The 22,417-nt window shown below is 37.8% G+C and overlaps 1 protein-coding gene across 5 annotated transcripts in view; it reads right to left on the reverse strand.

Moving 5' to 3' along the window:
- The window catches only part of LOC102966428 (serine protease 52-like), an 82,032-nt gene that overhangs the window by 53,460 nt on the left and 6,155 nt on the right, over positions 1–22,417 (reverse strand). The window contains exons 2-5 of one of the 5 annotated variants that reach the window (XM_042983555.1): positions 22,078–22,273; positions 21,020–21,273; positions 19,554–19,696; positions 15,071–15,196 (exon numbers count right to left, since the gene is read on the reverse strand). In XM_042983555.1, coding sequence (XP_042839489.1) covers positions 15,071–15,196; positions 19,554–19,696; positions 21,020–21,273; positions 22,078–22,273 — 719 coding nt within the window. Of the gene's footprint in view, positions 1–15,070; positions 15,197–15,786; positions 16,114–18,789; positions 18,896–19,553; positions 19,697–21,019; positions 21,274–22,077; positions 22,274–22,417 lie in introns of those variants that run through there. The other 4 variants (XM_042983553.1, XM_042983556.1, XM_042983554.1 and 1 more) reach the window with 4 other exon arrangements.

The following is a 22,417-nucleotide window of genomic DNA, read 5'->3' on the forward strand; positions in this document are numbered from 1 at the left end:
ACAAGGAAACAATGACTTGGAATGACACACTGGACCAGATGGACTTACAGATATATTCAGAATATTTCATCCTAAAGCAGTAGAATATACATTCTTCTCCAGTGCACATGGAATGTTCTCCAGAATAGACCATATACTGGGACACAATACAGCCTTAAATAAGTACAAAAAGATTGAGATCATACCGTGCATATTTTCAGACCACGACACTATGAAACTCGAAATCAACCACAAGAAAAAATTTGGAAAGGTAACAAATACTTGGAGATTGAAGAACATTCTACTAAAGAATGAATGGGGTAACCAAGCAGTTAAAGAGGAAATTAAAAAGTATATGGAATCCAATGAAAATGATAGCACCACAACCCAAAACCTCTGGGACACAGCAAAGGCGGTCATAAGAGGAAAGTATATAGCAATCCAGACCTTCCTAAAGAAGGAAGAAAGATCTCAGATACACAACCTAACCTTATGCCTTAAGGAGGTGGAAAAAGAACAGCAAATAAAACCCCAAACCAGTAGAAGACAGGAAATAATAAAGATTAGAGCAGAGATTAATGCTATTGAAACAAAAAAAAAATGTAGAACAGATCAGTGAAACCAGAAGCTGGTTCTTTGAAAGAATTAACAAAATTGATAAACCACTAGCCAGTTTGATCAAAAAGAAAAAGGAAAGTACCAACAAAAATAAAATCAAGAATGAAAGAGAAAAGATCACAACCAACACTGCAGAAATAAAAGCAATAATAAGAGAATGTTATGAGCAATTATATGACAGTAAAATGGGCAATCCGGAAGAAATAGAAAAATTCCTAGATACATATACACTACCAAAACTGAAACAGGAAGAAATAGAAAATTTGAACAGACCCATAACGAGTAAGGAAATTGAATTCATAATCAAAAATCTGCCAAACAACAAGAGTCCAGGGCCAGATGGCTTTCCAGGGGAATTCTACCTAACATTTAAGGAAGAGGTAACAGCTATTCTCTTGAAGGTGTTCCAAAAAATAGAAATGGAAGGAAAACTTCCAAACTCTTTCTATGAAGCCAGCATTACCTTGGTTCCAAAACCAGACAGAGATTCCACTACAAAGGAGAACTATAGACCAATTTCCTTAATGAACATGGATGCAAAAATCCTCAACAAGATATTAGCCAACTGGATCCAACAATACATTAAAAAAATTATTCACCACGACCAAGCAAGATTTATACCTGTGATGCAGAGCTGGTTCAATAGCTGCAAAACAATTAACATGATTCATCACATCAATAATAGAAAGGACAAGAACCATATGATCCTCTCAATAGATGCAGAGAAAGCATTTGACAAAATACAGCATTGTTTCTTGATAAAAAACCCTCAAGAAATTAGGGATAGAAGGAGCATACCTCGAGATCAGAAAAGCCATATATGAACGACCCAATGAGAATATCATCCTCAATGGGGAAAAACTGAGAGCTTTCCCCCTAAGGTCAGGAATAAGACAGGGATGTCCACTCTCACCAGTGTTATTCAACGTAGTATTGGAAGTTTTAGCCTCTGCAACCAGACAACACAAGGAAATAAAAGACATCCAAATTGCCCAGGAGGAGGTCAAACTTTCACTCTTCACAGATGACATAACACTCTATATGGAAAACCCAAAAGATGCCACCACAAAACTTCTAGAATTGATTCATGAATTCAGCAAAGTTGCAGGATATAAAATTAATGCACAGAAATCGGTTGCATTCCTATACACCAACAATGAAGCGACAGAAAGAGAAATCAAGGAATCGATCCCAGTTACAGTTGCACAAGAAAATCATAAAATACCTAGGAATAAATCTAACCAAAGAGGTGAAAAATCTATAAACTGAAAACAATAGAAAGCTTATGAAAGAAACTGAAGAAGACACAAAAAAATGGAAAAAATTCCACACTCCTGGATAGGAAGAACAAATATTGTTCAAATGTTGATACTACCCAAAGCAATCTACGTATTCAATGCCATCCCGATCAAAATAACACCAGCATTCTTCACAGAGCTAGAACAAATAATCCTAAAAATTGTATGGAACCAGAAAAGACCCCAAATAACCAACGCAATCTTGAAAAAGAAAACCAAAGCGGGAGGCATCACAATCCCAGACATAAAGCTATACTACAAAGCTGTAATCATCAAGACAGTATGGTACTGGCACAAGAACAGACACTCAGATCAATGGAACAGAATAGAAAACCCAGAAATGAACCCACAAACGTATGGACAACTAATCTTTGACAAAGCAGGAAAGAATATCCAATGGAATAAAGACAGTCTCTTCAGCAAGTGGTACTGGAAAAACTGGACAGCAACATGCAGAAGAATGAACCTGTACCATTTTCTTACACCATACACAAAATAAACTCAAAATGGATGAAAGAACTCAATTTAAGACAGGAAGCCATCAAAATCCTCAAGGAGAAAGCAGGCAAAAACCTCTTTAATCTTGCCCTCAGCAACTTCTTACTCAACACGTCTCCAGAGACAAGGGAAACAAAAGCAAAAATGAACTACTTATCAAAATAAAAACTTCTGCACAGCAAAGGAAACAATCAGCAAAACTAAAAGGCAACCTACAGATTGGGAGAAGATATTTGCAAATGACACATCAGATACAGGGTTAGTATCCAAAATCTATGAAGAATTTATCAATCTCAACACCCAAAAAACAAATAATCCAGTGAAGAAATGGGCAAAAGGCATGAATAGACACTTCTCCAAAGAAGACATCCAGATGGCCAACAGACACATGAAAAAGTGCTCAATATCACTCATCATCAGGGAAATACAAATCAAAACCACCATGAGATACCACCTTACACCTGTCAGAATGGCTAACATGAACAACTCAGGCAGCAACAGATGTTGGGGAGGATGTGGAGAAAGAGGATCTCTTTTGCATTGTTGGTGGCAATGCAAGCTGGTGCAGCCACTCTGAAAACAGTATGGAGGTCCCTCAAAAAAACTAAAAATAGAACTACCCTACCAGCAGCAATTGCACTCCTAGGCATTTATCCACGGGATACAGGTGTGCTGTTTCAAAGGGACACATGCACCCCCAAGTTTATAGCAGCACGATCAACAATAGCCAACGTATGGAAAGAGCCCAGATGTCCACTGATGGAAGAATGTATATAGAAGATGTGAGATATATATATATATATATATATATATATATATATATATATATGATGGAGTATTACTCGGCAATCAAAAAGAATGAAATCCTGCCATTTGCAACTACGTGGATAGAACTAGAGGGTATTATACTAAGTGAAATTAGTCAGTCAGAGAAAGACAAAAATCATATGACTTCACTCATATGAGGACTTTAAGAGACAAAACAGATGAACATAAGGGAAGGGAAACAAAAATGTAAAAACAGGGAGGGGGACAAAACATAAGAGACTCTTAAATATGGAGAACAAACAGAGGGTTACTGGAGGGGTTGTGGGAGGGGGATGGGCTAAATGGGTAAGGGTCACTAAGGAATGTACTCCCGACATCATTGTTGCGCTATATGCTAACTAATCTGGATGTAAATTTTTAAAAATTAAAAATAAAATTTAAAAAACAATAAATAAAAAATAATTAAATAATACAGTCCATCTTTATAAAAAAAGAATATTAGGTTAATAAAATTAATGATTTTTCTAACTCAGGGACATTCTTAAGTAGAAGTAATATCTTTTTTTTATTTTACTGTGAATGATTGGCAGTGAGGAATTCAATAATATCATAATTTGTTACCAATGCATTGGTTCACGATAAAACATACTGTTTTTTTAGACTATTTATTAATGCAGATATCAGTACAGTGAAAAATGGCAAATGTATAATTATAAAATAGTTTTTACCTCTTGAATCCACTGAAAAATTTCAGGAACCTAATGGGTTCATAGACCACACTGAGAATCACTGTTTTTTTTTTTTTAATTAAATTTTAATTTTAATTCCAGTATAGTTAACATATAGTGTTATATTAGTTTCAAGTGTACAATATAGTGATTCAACAATTGCATACATTACCCAGTGCTCATGACAAGTACAAGCCTTAATTCCCATCACCTATTTCACACACACCCGACCCCTTCCCCCACGGGTAACCATCAGTTTGTTGAGAAGCCACTGTTTTAATAGAACTACTTGGTTTAAAGAAAAGGAAAAAAAATCATTCGAACATCTAGGCAAAAATGAAAAGGAAAAGAAAATTAGTTTGACATCAGACTTTTGACAGCAGTCCTTTTTGCTAGAAGGAAATGGAATACTATATTTAAGATTTAAAGAAATAAGGGGTGCTTGGGTGGCTCAGTCAGCTGAGCATCTGATGCTTGATTTTGGCTCAGGTCATAATCTCATGGTTTGTGAGATCTAGCTCCAAATTGGGCTCTGCCCTGACAGCATAGAGCCTGCATGGGATTCTCTCTCTCCCTCCCCCTCTCTGCCCCACCCCTGCTTATGCTCTCTCAAAACAAATATTTTGTAAAAACGATTTAAAGGAATAAAATAAGTGCCAAATATTTTTATCCATCTAAACTTACCTAAGTTATAAAGGCCACATCCAAACTTTATAAACATATAAGAGCTCAGGAAATTTTGTTGCCTTGAGCCCTTTCTGAGGAACCTACTGTAGAACAAACTTAAACCAACCAATGTAAGAAGCATCAGATAAGAATGGATCCTGGACACCTAATATACTTGTAGTAGAACCAAGACTATATAATGGAAAATGGAAGATAGTATAGTATGTAATTATATTTTGACAGTATAGCTAGAACACAGCCATAAAAAATTCAGAGAAAATAGCAACTGTCTAGAAAAAAATAAAATAAACCTCCTGATTGCCTTATTATTAATTAGGTAAAGTAATAGTACTTCCAATTAGATACTGGGGGGAGAGGAAGGAAGGAGTAGGAGGAAGTTTGTAGACCACTTCAATTTTGCTTAAAGGAGGAACTAACAAAGAGTCACCAAACAACAACAACAGCAACAACAACAACAGCAGCAGCAGCAACAACAGGAATGTACAAAGGACATTATAAAAAGAATTGGTAAAAAATAAAATAACAAATATTGGCAAGTATGTAGGGAAATGAGAAAAATAGAAGCTTGTTCCCTTGTTGATGGAAGTGTAAATTGGTGCAAACATTAAGGAAAACAATATGGAAGTTCTTCAAAAACTTAAAAGTAGAACTATTGTATGATCTGGCAATTCCACTTCTGGGTGTTTATCCAAAGAAAACAAAATCACAGTCTTGAAAATATGTCTGCACCATGTTCATTGCACCATTATTTATAATAGCCAAAATTTGGAAAAAACCCAAGTGTCCACTGATGGATGAAAGGATAAAGGAAATGTGACACACATACACACACTCACACACACACATATGCACACACTCACACATTATGGAATACCATTCAGTCATAAAAAAAAAAAGTAGGAAATTCTGCCATTTGCGATAGCATGGATAAAACATTGACATAATGCTAAGTGAAATAAGTCAGACAGAGAAACACAAATAAATGATCTCATTTATATCACTTATGTGTAAAACCTAAAAGTAAAACAAAGTACTAAATTCAGAGATACAAAGAACAGACTGGTGGTGGCCACTCGACCACTAATGCTACAAGAGAAAAGAAAGGTCAGATGAAGTTTCCCTAATAATTTTGAATTTATTTATTTATCTAGGGAGCCAATATGCATGTGCTTGTGGGGGAGGGGCAAAGAGAGAGGGAGACGGAGAATCCTGGCTGTTAGCATGGAGCTTGATGCAGGGCTTGATCTCACAAACTGTGAGATCATGACCTGAGCCAAAATCAAGATTCAGATGCTTAATTGACTGAGCCACCTAGTCACCTGATAATTTTGAATTCTAAGAGGGCATTAACTGAACCTTCTTAAACGCAAAAACTAATAGAGATAATTTGGAGTTAGTAAAGACAAGAAGATTTTTGCATGAAGGTAACCATTAGAATTGAAAAGTAAATTTGTATTATATATAAATAAAATATAAAACAACACATCAAAACTGAGACCAAATAAAAAGATCATACATCAGTAAGTGTACATTGACATAATTAAGCTCTTAAAAAGAAAGAAGTACAGATCAACCAAAAACTGAAATCCAAGAGTACGCTGTATTCAAGAGACACACTTAAAAGAAAGAAATATGAAAAGCATGACAAAAGAATGGGCAAAGACATATGAGGCAAATTCATAAGAGCTAAGTATAATGATGTTGATATTCAACATGGTTAAATTAAGACCAAAGTAATTAAAAGGACAAAGAAAAAGACTTCATAAAGTTTACTGTTACAGTATGCAATGAAGATATAACAGTTATTAATAGTTCAGACTATTTTAAAATACCTCTCTCAGACCTATAAAAATCAAATGGGTGAAAAAAATGAGTAAGGATTTAGATGAACAAACAACATAATCAATAAGCTACACCACATAAATATATATTAAAACCTTGAAACCCAAGAATAGAAAATCCACCTTCAAGTGCACATTGAACATTAATAAAATTCAACATATTTGGGCCACAATGAAAATCTCAATAAACACAAAAAGAAAATAGAAATAATAAATACAACATTCTCCAATCACAAAGCTAGAGATTGGTAACAAAATGAAATGATAAAACCCAAGTCTTCTAAAAAGAAAATCTGTGAATTTTAAAACATGTTATTAAAGCACCATTGGATCAAAATAGACATACAGTTCCAAATTGTGGAATGTTTTAAAAATATCAATAACAAAAACAAAACAAAATAAAACAAAACAAAAAAACCCAAGATGGATACCTCTTTCTCTGCTTTGAGCTTGCAATGCGTCATATGAGGCAGTAATCCCGGCTATCTAAATTGCAATCATACACCAGCACTATTGTGTCCATCATTCTGGTATATTGTGTTGCTTCTTTTCCACCAATAATTACATTGTCCCTTGTCTCAAGTAGTTGTCCTTCTCTACCTTGTGGACAAGGGTGATGATTCACATGGGGTCAGCAGTCCCTGCACTGGCACCAACTTGGTTTCAGCTGTGCCCATAGACTGGTTAGGCACACAGAGACTGAAGAGCAAGTGAAGAGGCCAGGGTTGTACTTTCTTCCACCTCTGTCATTAATCAGGCTCATGACCCTGAGATTATACAGGAAGTTCTATTTTTAAATTCTCTTTGTGATCATCCAATCATGCAACCATAGCAAGGGACATTTTTAAAATATAGTTTAAGGGGATCTTACCCTGCGTATTGGAATTTCCCTCAGCATATGGCTTTGCTCCAATTGGAAAAGGCAGAAGTCAAGGCCAGCATTCAGGTGGGAAGGGTATGTCAGCTTGGAATATGTTATGCTTTCTAAGATAGCTTTCAGGTGGTTCAGAGGACCAATCCAGAATATGCTGATGTTTTTAATTTCACTGGAGGAAAATGCACAAGAACTTTCTAGAAAGGCAGAGATAGACGGGTCCTTCTTTCCTCTGGCAGATGAGGCAACTTCATACTTGAGTAAAAACAGAAGGCAGGTACAGAGGCTGGAGTAGGTGAGAGTAGGTGAGTATTCCATGGAGTTCAAGAAAAAGTGATTGATGCAAAACTAGAGGAGAAACTAATTTTCTCAGGAAGGAAAGCTGGAAGAGCTTTCATGTAGAACTGAGGGCCTAGACTCTGCCCTCAAGTATACATGAGGTTTCTCCTTTTAGGCATGCAAGCTTGCCCCAAAGTTATCACCAAACTCAGCAGAACGAGTATGTGTTGGACACACAGAGGGACACTAGAAGTGCACGTGTACAGAGGGAAGACCAGGAAGGACACAGCTAGAAGATGGTCATGGAGAAGCCAGGGAGAGGGGCCTTACAAGAAACTAAACCTGCCAACACCTTGATCTTGGACTTCCAGCCACCAGAATTGTGAGAAAATAAATTTCTGTTGGGTAAGCGACCCTGTCTGTGGTATTTTGTTATGGTGGCCCTAGATAACTAGTAAAATCCCTAATAATTTTCAGATATGAGAAGACTTAACCCATCTCCTTTGTTTTCATGTCTTTGCAATTGTTCTTTCTGCCTTAGATACATCCCTTGTCCATCTGGGAAACTGTGTATCTTTTGTGTCTTCTGTGAATCTCTAGTGGACCATATTAGGGAATTAGTTGTCCTCTGTGCACTCAAAGCACCTTAAACAATACATTTTTGGAACATTCATCAAGGTGAGTTAAAAATACTTATTTACATCAGTATTTCCTTGATTAAACTATACACTTCTTGAAAATAGAGATCATCTTTAATTGAAATTCAAATGCACAGAAATATAATAATCAAAATCCTTTGTTCATAAGCATGTTTTGCTGGTTCATGTATGCTTTTAAAAAATAGGTGCTTTTTAATTTTAAATAATTCGATAAGCAATATTAACCTTGCTATATATTGAATGTTTGCATCCCTCAAAAATTCATATATTGAAACCTAATCCCCAGTGTGATGGTTTTGGAGGCGAGGCCTTTGGGAAGTGATTAGGTCATTAAGATGGAGCCCTCACGAATGGGATTAGCGTCTTCATAAGAGACCACAGAGAGCTTTTCCACCCCTTCCATCATGTGAGGACACATCAAGAAGACGGCTACCTATGAACCAGTAAGCAGGGTCTCACTGGACACCAAATCTGCCAGCAGATTTGTCTTGCACTTCCCAGCCTCCAGAACTGTGAGCAATAAATGTTGGTTGTTAAAGCCACCCAATCTATGGTATTTCTATTAAAGCAGCCTGAACTAATTATGACAAATCTATTACCTAAGCCCAAACTAGAATGTAATATCTAACTGCATCATCATTACCATCACCATCTTCAACCCCCACCCCCTGATAAACATCATCCTGGTTCCTATATTCATGATTCCCTTACCCTTCATATCTTTTTAATATGATTTAGTTACCACACACACACATGTGTAAATATATATGTGTGTGTATATATATATATATATAGTAATTATCTATATCTTGATATCTTTTTAATACATAGTATATATCTTTTTAATATATAGTATATATTAATATATAGTAATTATCTATATCTTGATATCTTTTTAATATTACTTAGTTACCACACACACACATACGTAAATATATATATATATATACACATATATATAGTAATTATCTATATCTATCCATCTGTCTTATATTCTGAACAAAAAGATGTATCCAGTGTATGTACTGTGTGTGTGTGTGTGTAGTGGTATAATTACTACACACACATACACACTACATATATCTATATATCTATATCTATCTATCTGTCTATCTATAGAGAGAAGGAATATATGCCTATTTAGATGTGCTTATAATAAAATGAGTATTATGCTGTATGTATTTTTTGATATATATTATTATAATCCATTTTACATTCCAAAAATTCATCTATATAGTTGCATATAGCTGATTATCATGTAATTGTGTGAACATGCATCAATTTATTCATCTAGTACTCAATTATTGGACTTTTGTTTTTGTTTAGATTTGTGCTAATCTGAATTGTCCTATACACTTTATTGTATATGTTGTCAACATGTAAATGTTTACATGTGTGTAAGTTTCTGCAATGCCTCTCACCCTCCGATGGCCACATTCTAATTCTCAGAAACTGCGTATACATTAGGTTACACAGCAAAGCGGAATTAAGTTTGTAGATGGAATTAAGGTTGCTAATCAGCTGACCTTGAGATGAGATTATTTGGATTAACTAAGTGGGGCCACTGTCATCCTAAGGGTCTTTATTAGTGGAAGTTCGAGGCAGAAGAGAGAACCAGAGAGATGACAGCTTGAAAGATGACAGCCCATTGTTTCTGACTTTGAGGATGGAGGAAGGGGGCCATGAGCCAAGGGTACAGAAGGCTTCTAGAAGCTGGAAAAAGCTATTTAATTGTCAGGGGCATTATGTAGGAACATATAAATTTTGTGGATGATGTTGACACTATATGTGTGGAAAAATATGTGCCGGCTCAGAAATGAAAAGAAGACTTTGATCTCTGGAGGTATTATTACAAAGAGGGGGAGCCTCCTGAAAATCATGAACATGAATATCTACCACAACTTGGTAGAATTCAATCCCAGAGTCAGGTCCTCTTGCAAAAGAAAGCAATGGCATTCCCAGATATGACTGTTCAAGGTTCCAGCTCCTTTTCTCCACCCTTCACAAGCAAAGGAATGACTAAATAGAGAACATAAATTATTAATACCCACCCCTGTAGGTAAGGAGGAAAGATCATAATAGTTATTAAGAAAAATAAGTAGGCAAAGATATCCCATATTTTTTTTTTTGTTTTAAGACTGAAAGGCTGATCTGGCTAGAACTAACCTGAATTCAAAGATAAACAACAAAACAAAAACACAGAAACAACAACAAAATAACATGAGTAAAATATAGCATTATAGCTAGCTAGATGATAGATTGAATGGTGGATGGAATGAATATAGATATAAATATGTGTAAAACATGAAACAATAAATAAAACAAAAATTTGTGTTGGATGTGCTCTAGGAAATAGAAAATTTACCTTTATTTTATCATCTTTACTCAAAGAAATTAAAGTTGACTCTATAATACATGAGTTCAAAAAAGAAAAAGAAAAGGAAGCCATTAGAGATATACAAAGTGAGAGAATAGAATAGAATTGATGAAATTAAAACCAAACTAAAATCAGCAAAACAAAAAACTAGTATCTTATGAATGAAAGTGAGGGCTAATACAAGGTAAGCATGTAGATGCAGATGAATTCATTGAGAAAACAGGATGAACCCTCTCAAAATATGGAGAATTTACATCTTGCATATGAACAATCAGTATACCTGAAGTAATGCAAAGGAAAAAAATGGAACTGAAAAAAATTTCAAATCTATAATAAAAGAAATGAAAACAATGACTGACATGACTGCTTTATTTAATGCAGGCCCCTTTTAAATACAGGTTTTAATGAACCAACCAAGCTAACTATTACAGCCACTTCCAGCTGTTAAGACTAGTTTATTGAATCCAGAATTTGTGGTGAGTTAACAATATTGAAAAATTTGGTCCAATCTCGTGCTTCATCCATTCCTTCCTGTTCTAGCACCCTTAGATTTTATTTCAACAGTATTTTGCAGGTTTATTCTGATACGTTAGCAAAATTCCACCACCCTTTTGTTTTTTAATGTCCCCCCAGATCCAATGTTTGTACTATTTCTTGTGGGATACTATGAAACTAAACTGTATTTAGAAACCTGGAGTTCGGAGGCACCTGAGTAGCTCAGTTAGTTGAGTGTCCGACTTTGGCTCAGGTCATGATCTCGGTTCTTGAGTTTGATTCCCACATTGGGCTTGCTGCTGTCAGCGCAGAGCCTGCTTTGGATCCTCTGTTCCCCTCTCTCTAACCCTCCCCCACTTGTGCTCTCTCTCTCTCCCTCTCAAAAAATAAACATTAAAAAAAAAAAAAAGAAACCTGGAGTTTGTGAGTGTTGGTGGGTTGAGCCTTGAGGCAAATTAGCATTCCTTGTAAGGAAACTGCCTCATGTGAGGTCCTTATAGTTCTTTCAATCTGGAAAGGGTTTTTCTGCTGGCAAGTGAGACTCAGTGGGGTACGTGAGGTCAAAGTACTCAGATACTGTATTAATCAGACTTTTTATTGAACACTCACACACTGAACCATAATCTTTCTGTCCCAATCACCTCAGAGCCAGACATCAGGAAATTAAAGGCAATCCCTACACCCCAGAGCTTGTTGAAATCATCCAAATTAGCCAATCCCAAACCTGTTTAGCTCACTTAGCCTGCTTCTCTCATTCCTTCTGGCAAAAGCCCCAATAAAGTCTCTTGCCCACATTCTCCCTTTGTTCCTTCTGCATCTTCACCAGTCTTGTTGTTTCCCCATGTGATCCTATGTGATCCCCTCTCTTCTTCCAAACTGTAACAAACTATCTTTTCAGTGACAGTCTTTCTGTTGACTTCCATATGTGAATAATGATGCTAATACCTCCATTTAAAAATAGATGCATGTAGGGGCACCTGGGTGGCTCAGTCAGTTAAGCATCCAACTTCGGCTCAGATTATGATCTCACCTTAATGAGTTCGAGCCCCACGTCAGGCTCTGTGCTGACATCTCAGAGCCTAGAGCCTGCTTTGGATTCTCTGTCTCCCTCTCTCTCTGCCCCTCTCTCACTCATGGTGTCTCTTCCTCTCAAAAATAAATAAACATTTAAAAAAATTTTAAATAAAATAAAAATAGATGCATGTAAAAACACCCAAATATTCCCCATTTCAAATTTTCAGGTTTCCCCTCTTTCCCCAGTCCTACCTTTTATATGAGAGACCTATAGAGGCTATAAATTCAATTTATACTGTATGTATGCAACCAATGGTACATTATGTATTATGTACCATTAGATTGGGGGTCTAAATTTTGACTACATTGGCTCTGCAGTTACAAGAGGGAAGATACTTTTTGAATAGCAGACATAGATACTCTCTGGTTGTTTGACCACGGCTTAAGCCAAAAACCTAAAACCCTGAGTTTACTAATTTCCTTAAGCTTTATTCTAAGCAGTTAGCCTCCCTCTCCACCCCTCCCACCTCACAGCCTACCCCGTAGTCCTTGTGTTTCTCATTCTGTTATAATGGTCAATTGCAACAACCATTTGATCTGCCAAAAGCTTGCTTTCAATAGTTACTTCATTCTAAGGTACTATAGGTGATAATTAACTTAGAACATGCTACAGACTACCTGTATCCCATTTTCAAGTGGTAATAAAGCTATCAAGATCAGATATCAAATAAAATCCAAATTAGACATCTAATCTTTCTACTACTCAGGAGAGCAAAACACAAAACAGAAAAATTTCATAAATGGACCCACACTTATATTTTATGGTCAGCTGATTTAGACCAAGACACCAAAGCTGTTCAATTGGGGGGAAGGAAGAGCTTTTCAACTTAATTGGCTATATATACGGAAGAAATTAATCTTGATCCATATCACATCACACATGGAAATTATTTCAAGATGGATCACAGACCTAAACATTAAAGCTAAATAAATAAATCTAAATAAATAATAAATAAAATTATATATCTCTAAAAAGGGCACATAGTCAGTATAAAAGCAACTCCAATAACTCAATAATAAAAAGACAATCCAAATTAAAAATGGGAAAAATACTTTAATAGGCATTTCGCAAAAAGAGTTATACAAATGGTTAGTAAGCATATGAAAACATTTTCAACCCCACTAGGGGGAAATGAGGTACCACTTCACAACCACAGAATAGAGAAATTAAAAAGACTGATAATACCAAATGTTGGCAAAGATGTGGAGCCACTAGAATTCTCATCTGTTACTTGGATTGCAGGGTGGACAGTATAAAATAACTGTGATATTTACCTGGTAATTTCTCATAGAGTTAAATATACACCTATTCTATGACCCAGAAATTTTACATCTTGTTTACCCAACAGAAATGAAAACATATACACAGAAATATTTGTTACAAGACCCTTGTAGTAGTATTTTCTTTATAATAGCCCCTAATTATAAGCAACTCATGTGTCCATCAAAATGGAATGCATAAATAAATTGCAGTACGGAACACTACAGTAATAAGGGGAGAGCTACAGATACATGCAACAACATAAACGAACCTCAAAAATATGTTAAAGTAAGGAAAACAGGCACAAAAAAGTATATAACATGGTGTTCCATTTTTTAAAAAATTCTATGACAGGAAAAACTAATACACACTGAAAGAACTGAAAGAAACCAGAATGGTGTTTGATCCTGGTGGAAGGGAAAGAGGGTGGGAGTAAGTTGGGATTGGTAGGGGAAGGCCTTGGAGTGGTCTTTCTACGGTGGTGGAAATGCTCTATACCTTTATAGGGGTGTGGATTACATGGCTATAAGCATTATTAAAAACTCATCAAACTATAAAGTTAAGGTCAGGGCATGTCTCTCTATGTAAATTATACCTCAGTTTGAAGAAAAAAATTACTAGTTTGAACTCTTATTTCTTCCTTACGGAATTGGCAAAAATTGGAAAGTTTGACAACCTGCTTTGCAATGGAGGCTAAGCAGCCCCCTTCCCGCACACACTCCCTTTCATAGGATCCTGGCTGAGAGGCCAGGCTGTTTCAACTTCTCTGTCAGCCGCTGCCCTAAGCTGAGGGCACAACACTGTGACCTCTCAGTCTCTCCTAGCCTCTACCTTCTGAACTTGAAGGGCAAATTGCTGTTACTTCTTTCACGAAAAAGAGGAAATTATTTGTAAACCTACCTTTCTCAGGAGCAGTAACCCAACTACTTGTAGTCGTATTTCCCTGCTTACCAACAGCCAAAAGTTTGGGGTAACACCGCAGTTTTGGCAAAACAGCTGTATATCGACTCTCTCTGCCCTCATCCACTGAAATGCTTCTTCACCCCCCTCTCTCTAGATTCAGATGGTGGCCAAGCTGTCCTGTTCTCATGCAGCCAATGAAAGTCAGCAGAGAGAAACTTTTTTCATACTTTCTTTTCTTCCCTTTCAGAATGCATATGCAGAAAATATTTCTCCTTTTTGTTTTATTTTGTTGTTATTCATAGCTCAAGGAATTCTACTTAAGGCAAACTCATATAAAAACACCCATCTTTTTGAGTATATTTTTCCCTTTCTCTTCAAAAATGTGCTGAGTTGCCTTAGAAAAGAATGCTACTTATTATGTCTTGCTTGGTTGGAAAAATTATGCTCATGACTGATTGCTAGAAGGATGGTCCGCCCACTCTTCCAGATGGTACAAAATGTCATCTTGGACTAAGTCAAACTTTCAGACAACTGTTTACTAGAATGGTAATTCCTTTGGTTCTGTGCTACCCCAGTATATTTATCATTCCCCCCCCTTTTTTTTGCGCTTCAGGTTGAGTTTCTAATGTTTGCATTCAAAAGTGTCTTGACTACTACAACTCATTTAGCTATGTGTATCTTTACCACCTCTCTTTAGGACATTTCTACTTCAATGATTTCCTGATCCTCAATCATAGCATTGTTGCACATGATCTCTGAGAGCTCAAAGCAATATTTACTGAGGCTCTGGACCAGGTGGTAGGTATGGAGGTGACAGGATCTTTCTGAAGACCAAATCTGTAGATCTCAGGGATTAGCTACAAATGAAAGGAGAGAAAAGAGTTGGAATGTTCCTTATTTCTAGAGCAAAAAAAAAAAAAAATGGGGAGCTGTCTACTCCTTTTGGAAAATGAAAGAATCTGTGGAAGGATACCTGTTTGTAGGAGAGAGAAGAATAGAATTTATGTTTCAGAGACCCTTGGCATGCCCCTTTCCATGCAAAGGTGCTGCATCCAAACTTCTGAAGAGGCCTCAAGCTGAAATTGGTAAACTGCCTCCAAGTTCCAGGGGAATAATAGGCCATGTAGTAGATCCCAGGTACACTGTAAGCACTCCTATAGGTATATGACTATTTCAAGAACAACTAATAGTATGAGAACCCTCTGGACCCCACCCTTGACCTTACTCCACAAAGTGAGGACACTTGTTTTTTTAATTTTTTTTATTTTAAGGTTATGTATTTATTTGGAAAGAGAGAGAGAGAGCATGAGTGGGGTAGAGGCAGAGAGAGGGAAGACAGAGAATCCCAAGCAGGTTCCATGCTATCAGCACAGAACCCAATGCAGGGCTCAAACTCACCAAATGTGAGATCATGACCTGAGCCAAAATCAAGAGTCAGACGCTTAAGAAACTGAGCCACCCAAGTGCCCTGAGGACACTTGGTTTTGAGGCAATACAGTGTTTAATCACGGGGTAGTAGAAGTATCACAAAATACAGTAACAAGATGGCCCAAGGTGAGAGAAGCAAACTGTACCCGGAGTCTGGCTCATGCACATAGGGCTTTCCTGACATCGCGGTCTCTGTGTCAATCCATGACAGATAATTAGACACCTTCGTGTACACTCCAGGCAGTTTCTTGCGGCCACAGCCCACTCCCCAGCTGACAATGCCTAGTTGGTACCATATGCTTTGGTGGTTGTTTTTCTGGCAAACCAGAGGACTCCCACTGTCACCCTATGAGAGAAAAGTTGTTTGGGAGTGGAAGGGACAGTAGCGAATAACTTCTATAGCCTATTGAGGTGTGGGCAACTGGCATAAGGCAAAAAGCACTTATGGTCTTTTGACAAGGGAACAGTTTACACTATCCAGCCACGTGACTATGCTTCCCAGCTGCATGACTGTCAAAGTTGCAAACAATTTGATCAAAAGCAATGGTAATAAATGACAATTTTATTTACAAAAATCAGTATCCATCATCATCATTATCATCTAGTCATATGGGTTCATTTTGATGTACCAAGAACTGGTTTTCTAATCCATTTTGCCTCTAAGCACTTTTGTTGTTTTTCAGAATTCTTCCAATTTCCCCCATACCTTTTTACTTTACATCTATTTTCAGCCAACCCATTTTGGTTTTTCTGTATTGTTCATAATAGCAAAAAGTAAAAAACAAACACAAAAGTCTATTGTGCCTCATAATAGATCATTGGTTGAAGACAGCAGGCAAGTAAACTGATATATATAAAACACATATGATATAAAATGTGGTTCAAAGCATTACATTACATTTTAAACAATTTACAAATTTTAAAATGTCACAAAAAAGATTGCCAAATAAGCACAAGTAAGGGGAACGACATCATTGACATGAAACTTGAAGAATACATAATCTTTCAATGCCTTCAAATCTTTGGGTCCATTTTTTAAATTTAAACTTTTATTGTTTAAATATAGTTGACATACAATGTCATATTAGTTTCAGGTGCACACCATAGTGATTCGATGATTATATGTGTTACACAATGCCGTGATAAGTGTAGTTACCCTCTGTCACCATTTAACGTTATTGCAGCACTATTCACTATATTCCCTATGCTATACTTTCCATCTCTGTGACTTATTAAATTCTACTGAAAATTATGTATCTTCATCTAAAAAATTAGAAATCTCAGGTATGGAAGAAGAACATGAAGAATAGTCATAATTATACAAATAAATAAATTTATATATAAACACACACGTATGATTGTGTATAAAAAGAATATTTCAGGAGGTGCCTGGGTGGCTGAGTCAGTTAAACATCCAACTTTGGCTCAGATCATGTTTCATGGTTCATGAGTTCAAGCCTTGTGTCAGGCTCTGTGCTGACAGCTCAGAGTGTAGCTCCTACTTTGGATTCTGTGTCTCCCTCTCTCTCTGTCCCTTCCCACTTGCACTCTCCCTCTCTCTCTCTCTTTCTCTAAAAAATAAATTAACATTGAAACATATAAAAAATAATATTTCAGGAAAGAAGGCAACACTGTAAAAATGGTTTCTCTGGAGAGTAAACAGGAGAACAAGTTTAAGATGTAAACTTCCTCTTCACTGTACTTCCAATTTGTACAATTCCAAATGAGTTAAATAAACATTTCTCATTCCAGCCATACAGAGGCAACCCCTTAGTCAAATATAATTTTCCACATCCTTGAATATGCAAATATGAATACATCATTATTGTTTTACAGAAGTAGGTTTGGGTGGTACATATTGTTTCACAGCTTACAAAGATTTATTTTTGAAAATGTTAAGTGACACCCCAAATGTTGAAAAGAAGCACCATTCAACAATATGCCAAAAGTCCAAATCCAAAACAAAACAAAAAACGATATGGGTTTATTTGATTTTTTAAACCAGATTGTTATCATGAACAAATTGCTGTGCCCATCAACTTACTTTGAACCAAACTGTTCTTTACCAAATTCCTTGAAGTCATTGCTAAGTCCCATGACCTATCGCTAAAATAAAGAATTATAATCCCTTCTGTGGATATGAGGGGATCTATGTGAAAGATGTCAGGCAGAACAGCAATACAGTTAAGATCGTAAATTTCTGGAGCCAAACAGATCTTGGTTGAAACTCCAGGGAGAAAATTTAGCTGAGGGAATGTGAAAATTTTCTTCAGCATTTTAAGGCTCAGCTTTTATGCTGGTGATAATAGCTATCTTTCCTGCAATACAGCTGTATGTATGGGAGGAAATGACAGCTGTGAAGCCCTGTGCACCATGATATATGGCAACCCTGTACTCAATGGTAGCTCCTTGCATTTCTGTGGCCATTGAACCAGCCAAATCTGTGCATGACCAGGCTGGGCTGCTAGATTTGGTGTCCTGTTTCCACTGGAACCCAAAAGATGGCTTCAATCTCAGAAGATAGTGTGCCTTCATTAGAATTCTGAGTCTGACATTTAACTTGTTCCTGTGTCCTCTGCAAGGCTGTCAGCTTCCCTGATCCTCAGTTTCCCCATCTGAAATAGGCCTGCCTCCTAGGGCTAGTTTGCAACCCTTTCGTGTATTTGTGGAAGCGGTTAATGTGCTACTAAGCACTGAACATGCATAAGAGATGGTGATGGAGAGGGGTGCCTGGGTAGTTCAGTAGGTTAAGTGTCCAACTTCGGCTCAGGTGATGACTTCGGCTCAGGTGATGACTTCGGCTCAGGTCATGATCTCACGGTTCATGGGTTTGAGCCCCGCATCGGGCTCTGTGCTGACAGCTTGGAGCCTGGACCTTGCTTTGGATTTTGTGTCTCCCTCTTGCTACGCTCCTCCCCCACTCACACTGTGTCTCTCTCTCTCTCTCAAAAATAAAGATTAAAAAAATTTAAAGAGATGGTGATGAAGAAAATTATATTTATAACATTTAGTATGACCATCTTCTGCTCTGCATCATTTTAAGTGCTTTTGTGCATTGACTCACTTAAGTTTCACACTAGTCCTAAAAGGTAGAAACTCTTAATATTCCATTTTGCAGATGAATAAATCTGAAAAAGCACAGGCACAGAGGGAAGTCACAAGCAATAAGTAGAGGAGCTGAGAGGGGGGAACTAGGGGACCCTCCACCCCTAATCACTATCCCACAGAGTCTCCCTTTGGTTACAGAGCATCTGTACAGGGCTGAATAGCATCCCTCCCAAATTTATGTCCATATGGAACGTCAGAATGTGAGCTTATTTGGAAATAGGGCTTTTGCAAATGTAATTAGTTAAATTAAGACAAAGTTCTACTGGATTATGGTGGGTCCTAATCCGACAACTGAAATCCTTATAAGAAAACAAGAGATACACATACAAGGGAGAAGTCCATGTGAAGATGGGGGTAGTAACTGGAATGATGCACCTGCAAGCTAAGGAATGCCCCCTGATTGCTGGAAACTACAGAAGCAAGAAGAGGCAAAGAAATATCCTTCCCTAGAGCCTCCAGGAGGAATATGACTCTACCAATGCCTTGATTTTGGAACTCCAGCTTCCAAAACTGTGAGACAGTATATTTCTATTGTTTGAATCCACCCTGTTTGTGGTAATTTGTTATGGTAGCTTTAGGAAACTCATCCAGAAGAGGAAGAGGGGAGCCAATTATCCTGAAAATATTGGCCAGCCCTCTGTAGCGACCCTTCTCCAAGCAAGGGACAAGCTCCATTACCTGGCAGGCGTCCTTCCCACCTTGAGGGCTCCCAGCACACAGCATGTTCCTGGTGAGTATAGGCACCTTATGGGAGCATGTTTCCCATTTGACCAGCTTGATGTTGACTTTTTGCAGCTGTGAAGTCATATCTTGCATAGGAACTGACACAAAGAAGAAGCAGATAAGGAAAGGACCCTGAGCTCAAAGTGGTCCCTTTGGGTTGAGGTCAAACAGCCACCCACCATCATGTCTTTTCAGCTCAATGGCAAAGGAGCTACTGTGTGACCCAGAGAACTACCCAGATATGGAATTAGTGAGGAGAGAATTGAGAGGCATTCAGGAGACTCTCAAGCCTATCTTCTCTGAATCTAGAGCTCCTCACAGCTGGGTCTTTATTGGGTCTCAGCCTGAGTGCACTCTTCTGCAGAAAGTGCCAACTCCAGGTACAGTCCTAAAAAGGTATTTCATTTAAATCCATAAGCACGTAAAGAGGACCCATTATGACAAATTCTGTCCAGGGGTCTATGGATCATAAAGATGGATTTGAATCATGTCAGGGCCTTCAACATGGAAGAGATGAACCTAACACCTAGAATGTTCACACCCTGAAGACGAGGACACTTCCCTTTTTGTATATTGCTGAATTCCCAGAGCCTAGAACACTGCCTGGGTCATAGAAGAGGTTCAATGAATATGTGCTGAATAAAGCATGAAGAACTCTAAGAAGGTGGCCTTTTTTGAATTTCATGGAAAGCTTCCAAGGGTAATTCCCAATGAGGAATTCTAAAACAGCTCCAAGCTTTGGGACCATGTGGGAATCAGTGTACTGCCATCTGTGTGCCTACTTAGAAGAATGGCACTAAGATTTTTCTTCTGTTCTTTTGATTTTGGACACATTTACCAAGAATAATGACAAAAGGGCACCATTTTATGGGTTGGCAGGGCAAAGTGGTGGGAGTAGGTTACAGATTAACTCTATAAGAACAAATTTATATTCAGTTTATCCCCTTCTTCTTGGCCTGGATCTGTGGTTTTCAAATATTTGGGCCAGCAAGCACTTTTCACAGGGGAGCAGAACTGACACCATCAACCAGAACAGAGTTGCTCTGCTGACATTAGTGTGGACTTCTTGCAGCCTAGTCAATTTTGCCACCCCTTTGCCCATTAACATGTTCCTCAAAATTCTCCCAAGTCATCCTTGGATTCTGAACACTTCTCCCTGGGTTATTACTGAGGCCCTGTTTAGGGTTTGTGGTCTATAATATGGACATAAAACTTGGTATAGGAGCCCAGGAAGGCCAAGGAAAGATGATTCACATGTTGACGGAGGAGAAGGTTCATCATGGGTTCTTAAATGAGAAACTGAAGTTTCCAAATCCACCAGACAGACTTCCCAGAGCTAGAAGAGCCTCCAGAGTTTTCTTTATCATTGCCTACATCAACCAGAGTGCCACCTCCCATTGGGTTGGGCTATAGTAACTCACTGGTAATGCCCCATCCAGTCACCCAGCAGTTTCTCCATTTCTGTATGTCATTAACCTCTGACAGGCAGATGGGTACTTCCTTGACACCCAATTTAAATGGAGATTTGAGTAAGAGCAAAGCAATGTCATTATCCAAGAACCAGCTGTCAAAATAAGGGTGAATAATTGACTTGTCCACTTTCATCCTTGTCAAGTTCTTGGTATCAATGTTTCTTTCACCATGTATAATCTCCAAGCCAGATTTTATCTCAAAACAAAAGAAGGAGAAAAAAAGGTAAGTTATGGAAGGGCAAAAAAAGGTGAGCCTTAAAAGAAAATAATTCCACCAATGCAAGGCTGTGATCCTGAGAGCTGGAGGGGTGGAGGCAGCCGGAGCCATGTACTTGGGCCCTGACCAGGCAAAAGAAGACTGACTTGAGCTCCATTCTTGCACTGTTGCCAACCAGCTTTTGACTTGATGGCTTCTTGGGCAACTTCACTTGTAGATTTTATTAAAAAATATCTGGAAGTCATACTATGCACAAGTAATTGAGGAACTTGATCTTTATTTGCAAGAAGGGGTAAACTAGCTATTGACAAACATCTGAGAAATTTCTCAAACATATTGATGTATAGACTTAAGGTAAGACAGCATCTCAGGAGCTTCTGTCATGCAAACAGGCCTGGTGCCCTGCCCTTGGGGACCAATCCTTTCTAGGATTCTCTGACTCTGTGGTTATTGTTAGCCTACTTTCTCCCAAGTGGCATAAAATGCTTAGGAAAGTACTTTCCAGAGTTTTGGATCAGAACAACGTGCACTTGACAAGATGCTAGGAAGTCCAAGGAACATCTGTTCTGCCATTTGAGTCTCACACAATAAGGTGTAGAATATCCTAGGAGGAAATCAGTGTCTATCCCACCTGAAAAGTGTGATATTCAACCACACAGGCATATATTTAGCCTCCTGGTATTTTGTTCTGTAACTGACAAACCTGGATGGAGGTTCCAGGAGAATAATGAGCATGTAAGGACAAGTATTCTACCACATTGGTTAAAAAAAATCTGTTGGCAATACTTACTTATTTCTGTTTATGAAGCAATGGGCTGCGGTTAAAATCCACCACTCGCTGAGGATTGATCCTCCACAAAGATGTCTCCCTTGGTAAAGAATCCTCACCTGCCATGGAAAATCTATTATGTCTGCAGATACGCCACCTGTGATTTCCAAAATTTCTGACTTCTCAGGTTTGGTACTTGTTCTTTGGCCACATGTCCCTAAAAGCAGAAAGAAGGAAGAGGGACAAGAGATCTAGGGCCCGTCAAAGTTGGTTGGTTTGGAAGAAATGTGAGTACAATGGCCCCTTCTTCTTGCCTCCCCAACACACAGTTAGCAATGGCTTAGCCAAGTTAACATCAGAT

Source organism: Panthera tigris, chromosome B1 (assembly GCF_018350195.1).
Source record: "Panthera tigris isolate Pti1 chromosome B1, P.tigris_Pti1_mat1.1, whole genome shotgun sequence".
Classification (NCBI taxonomy): Eukaryota; Metazoa; Chordata; class Mammalia; order Carnivora; family Felidae; genus Panthera; species Panthera tigris.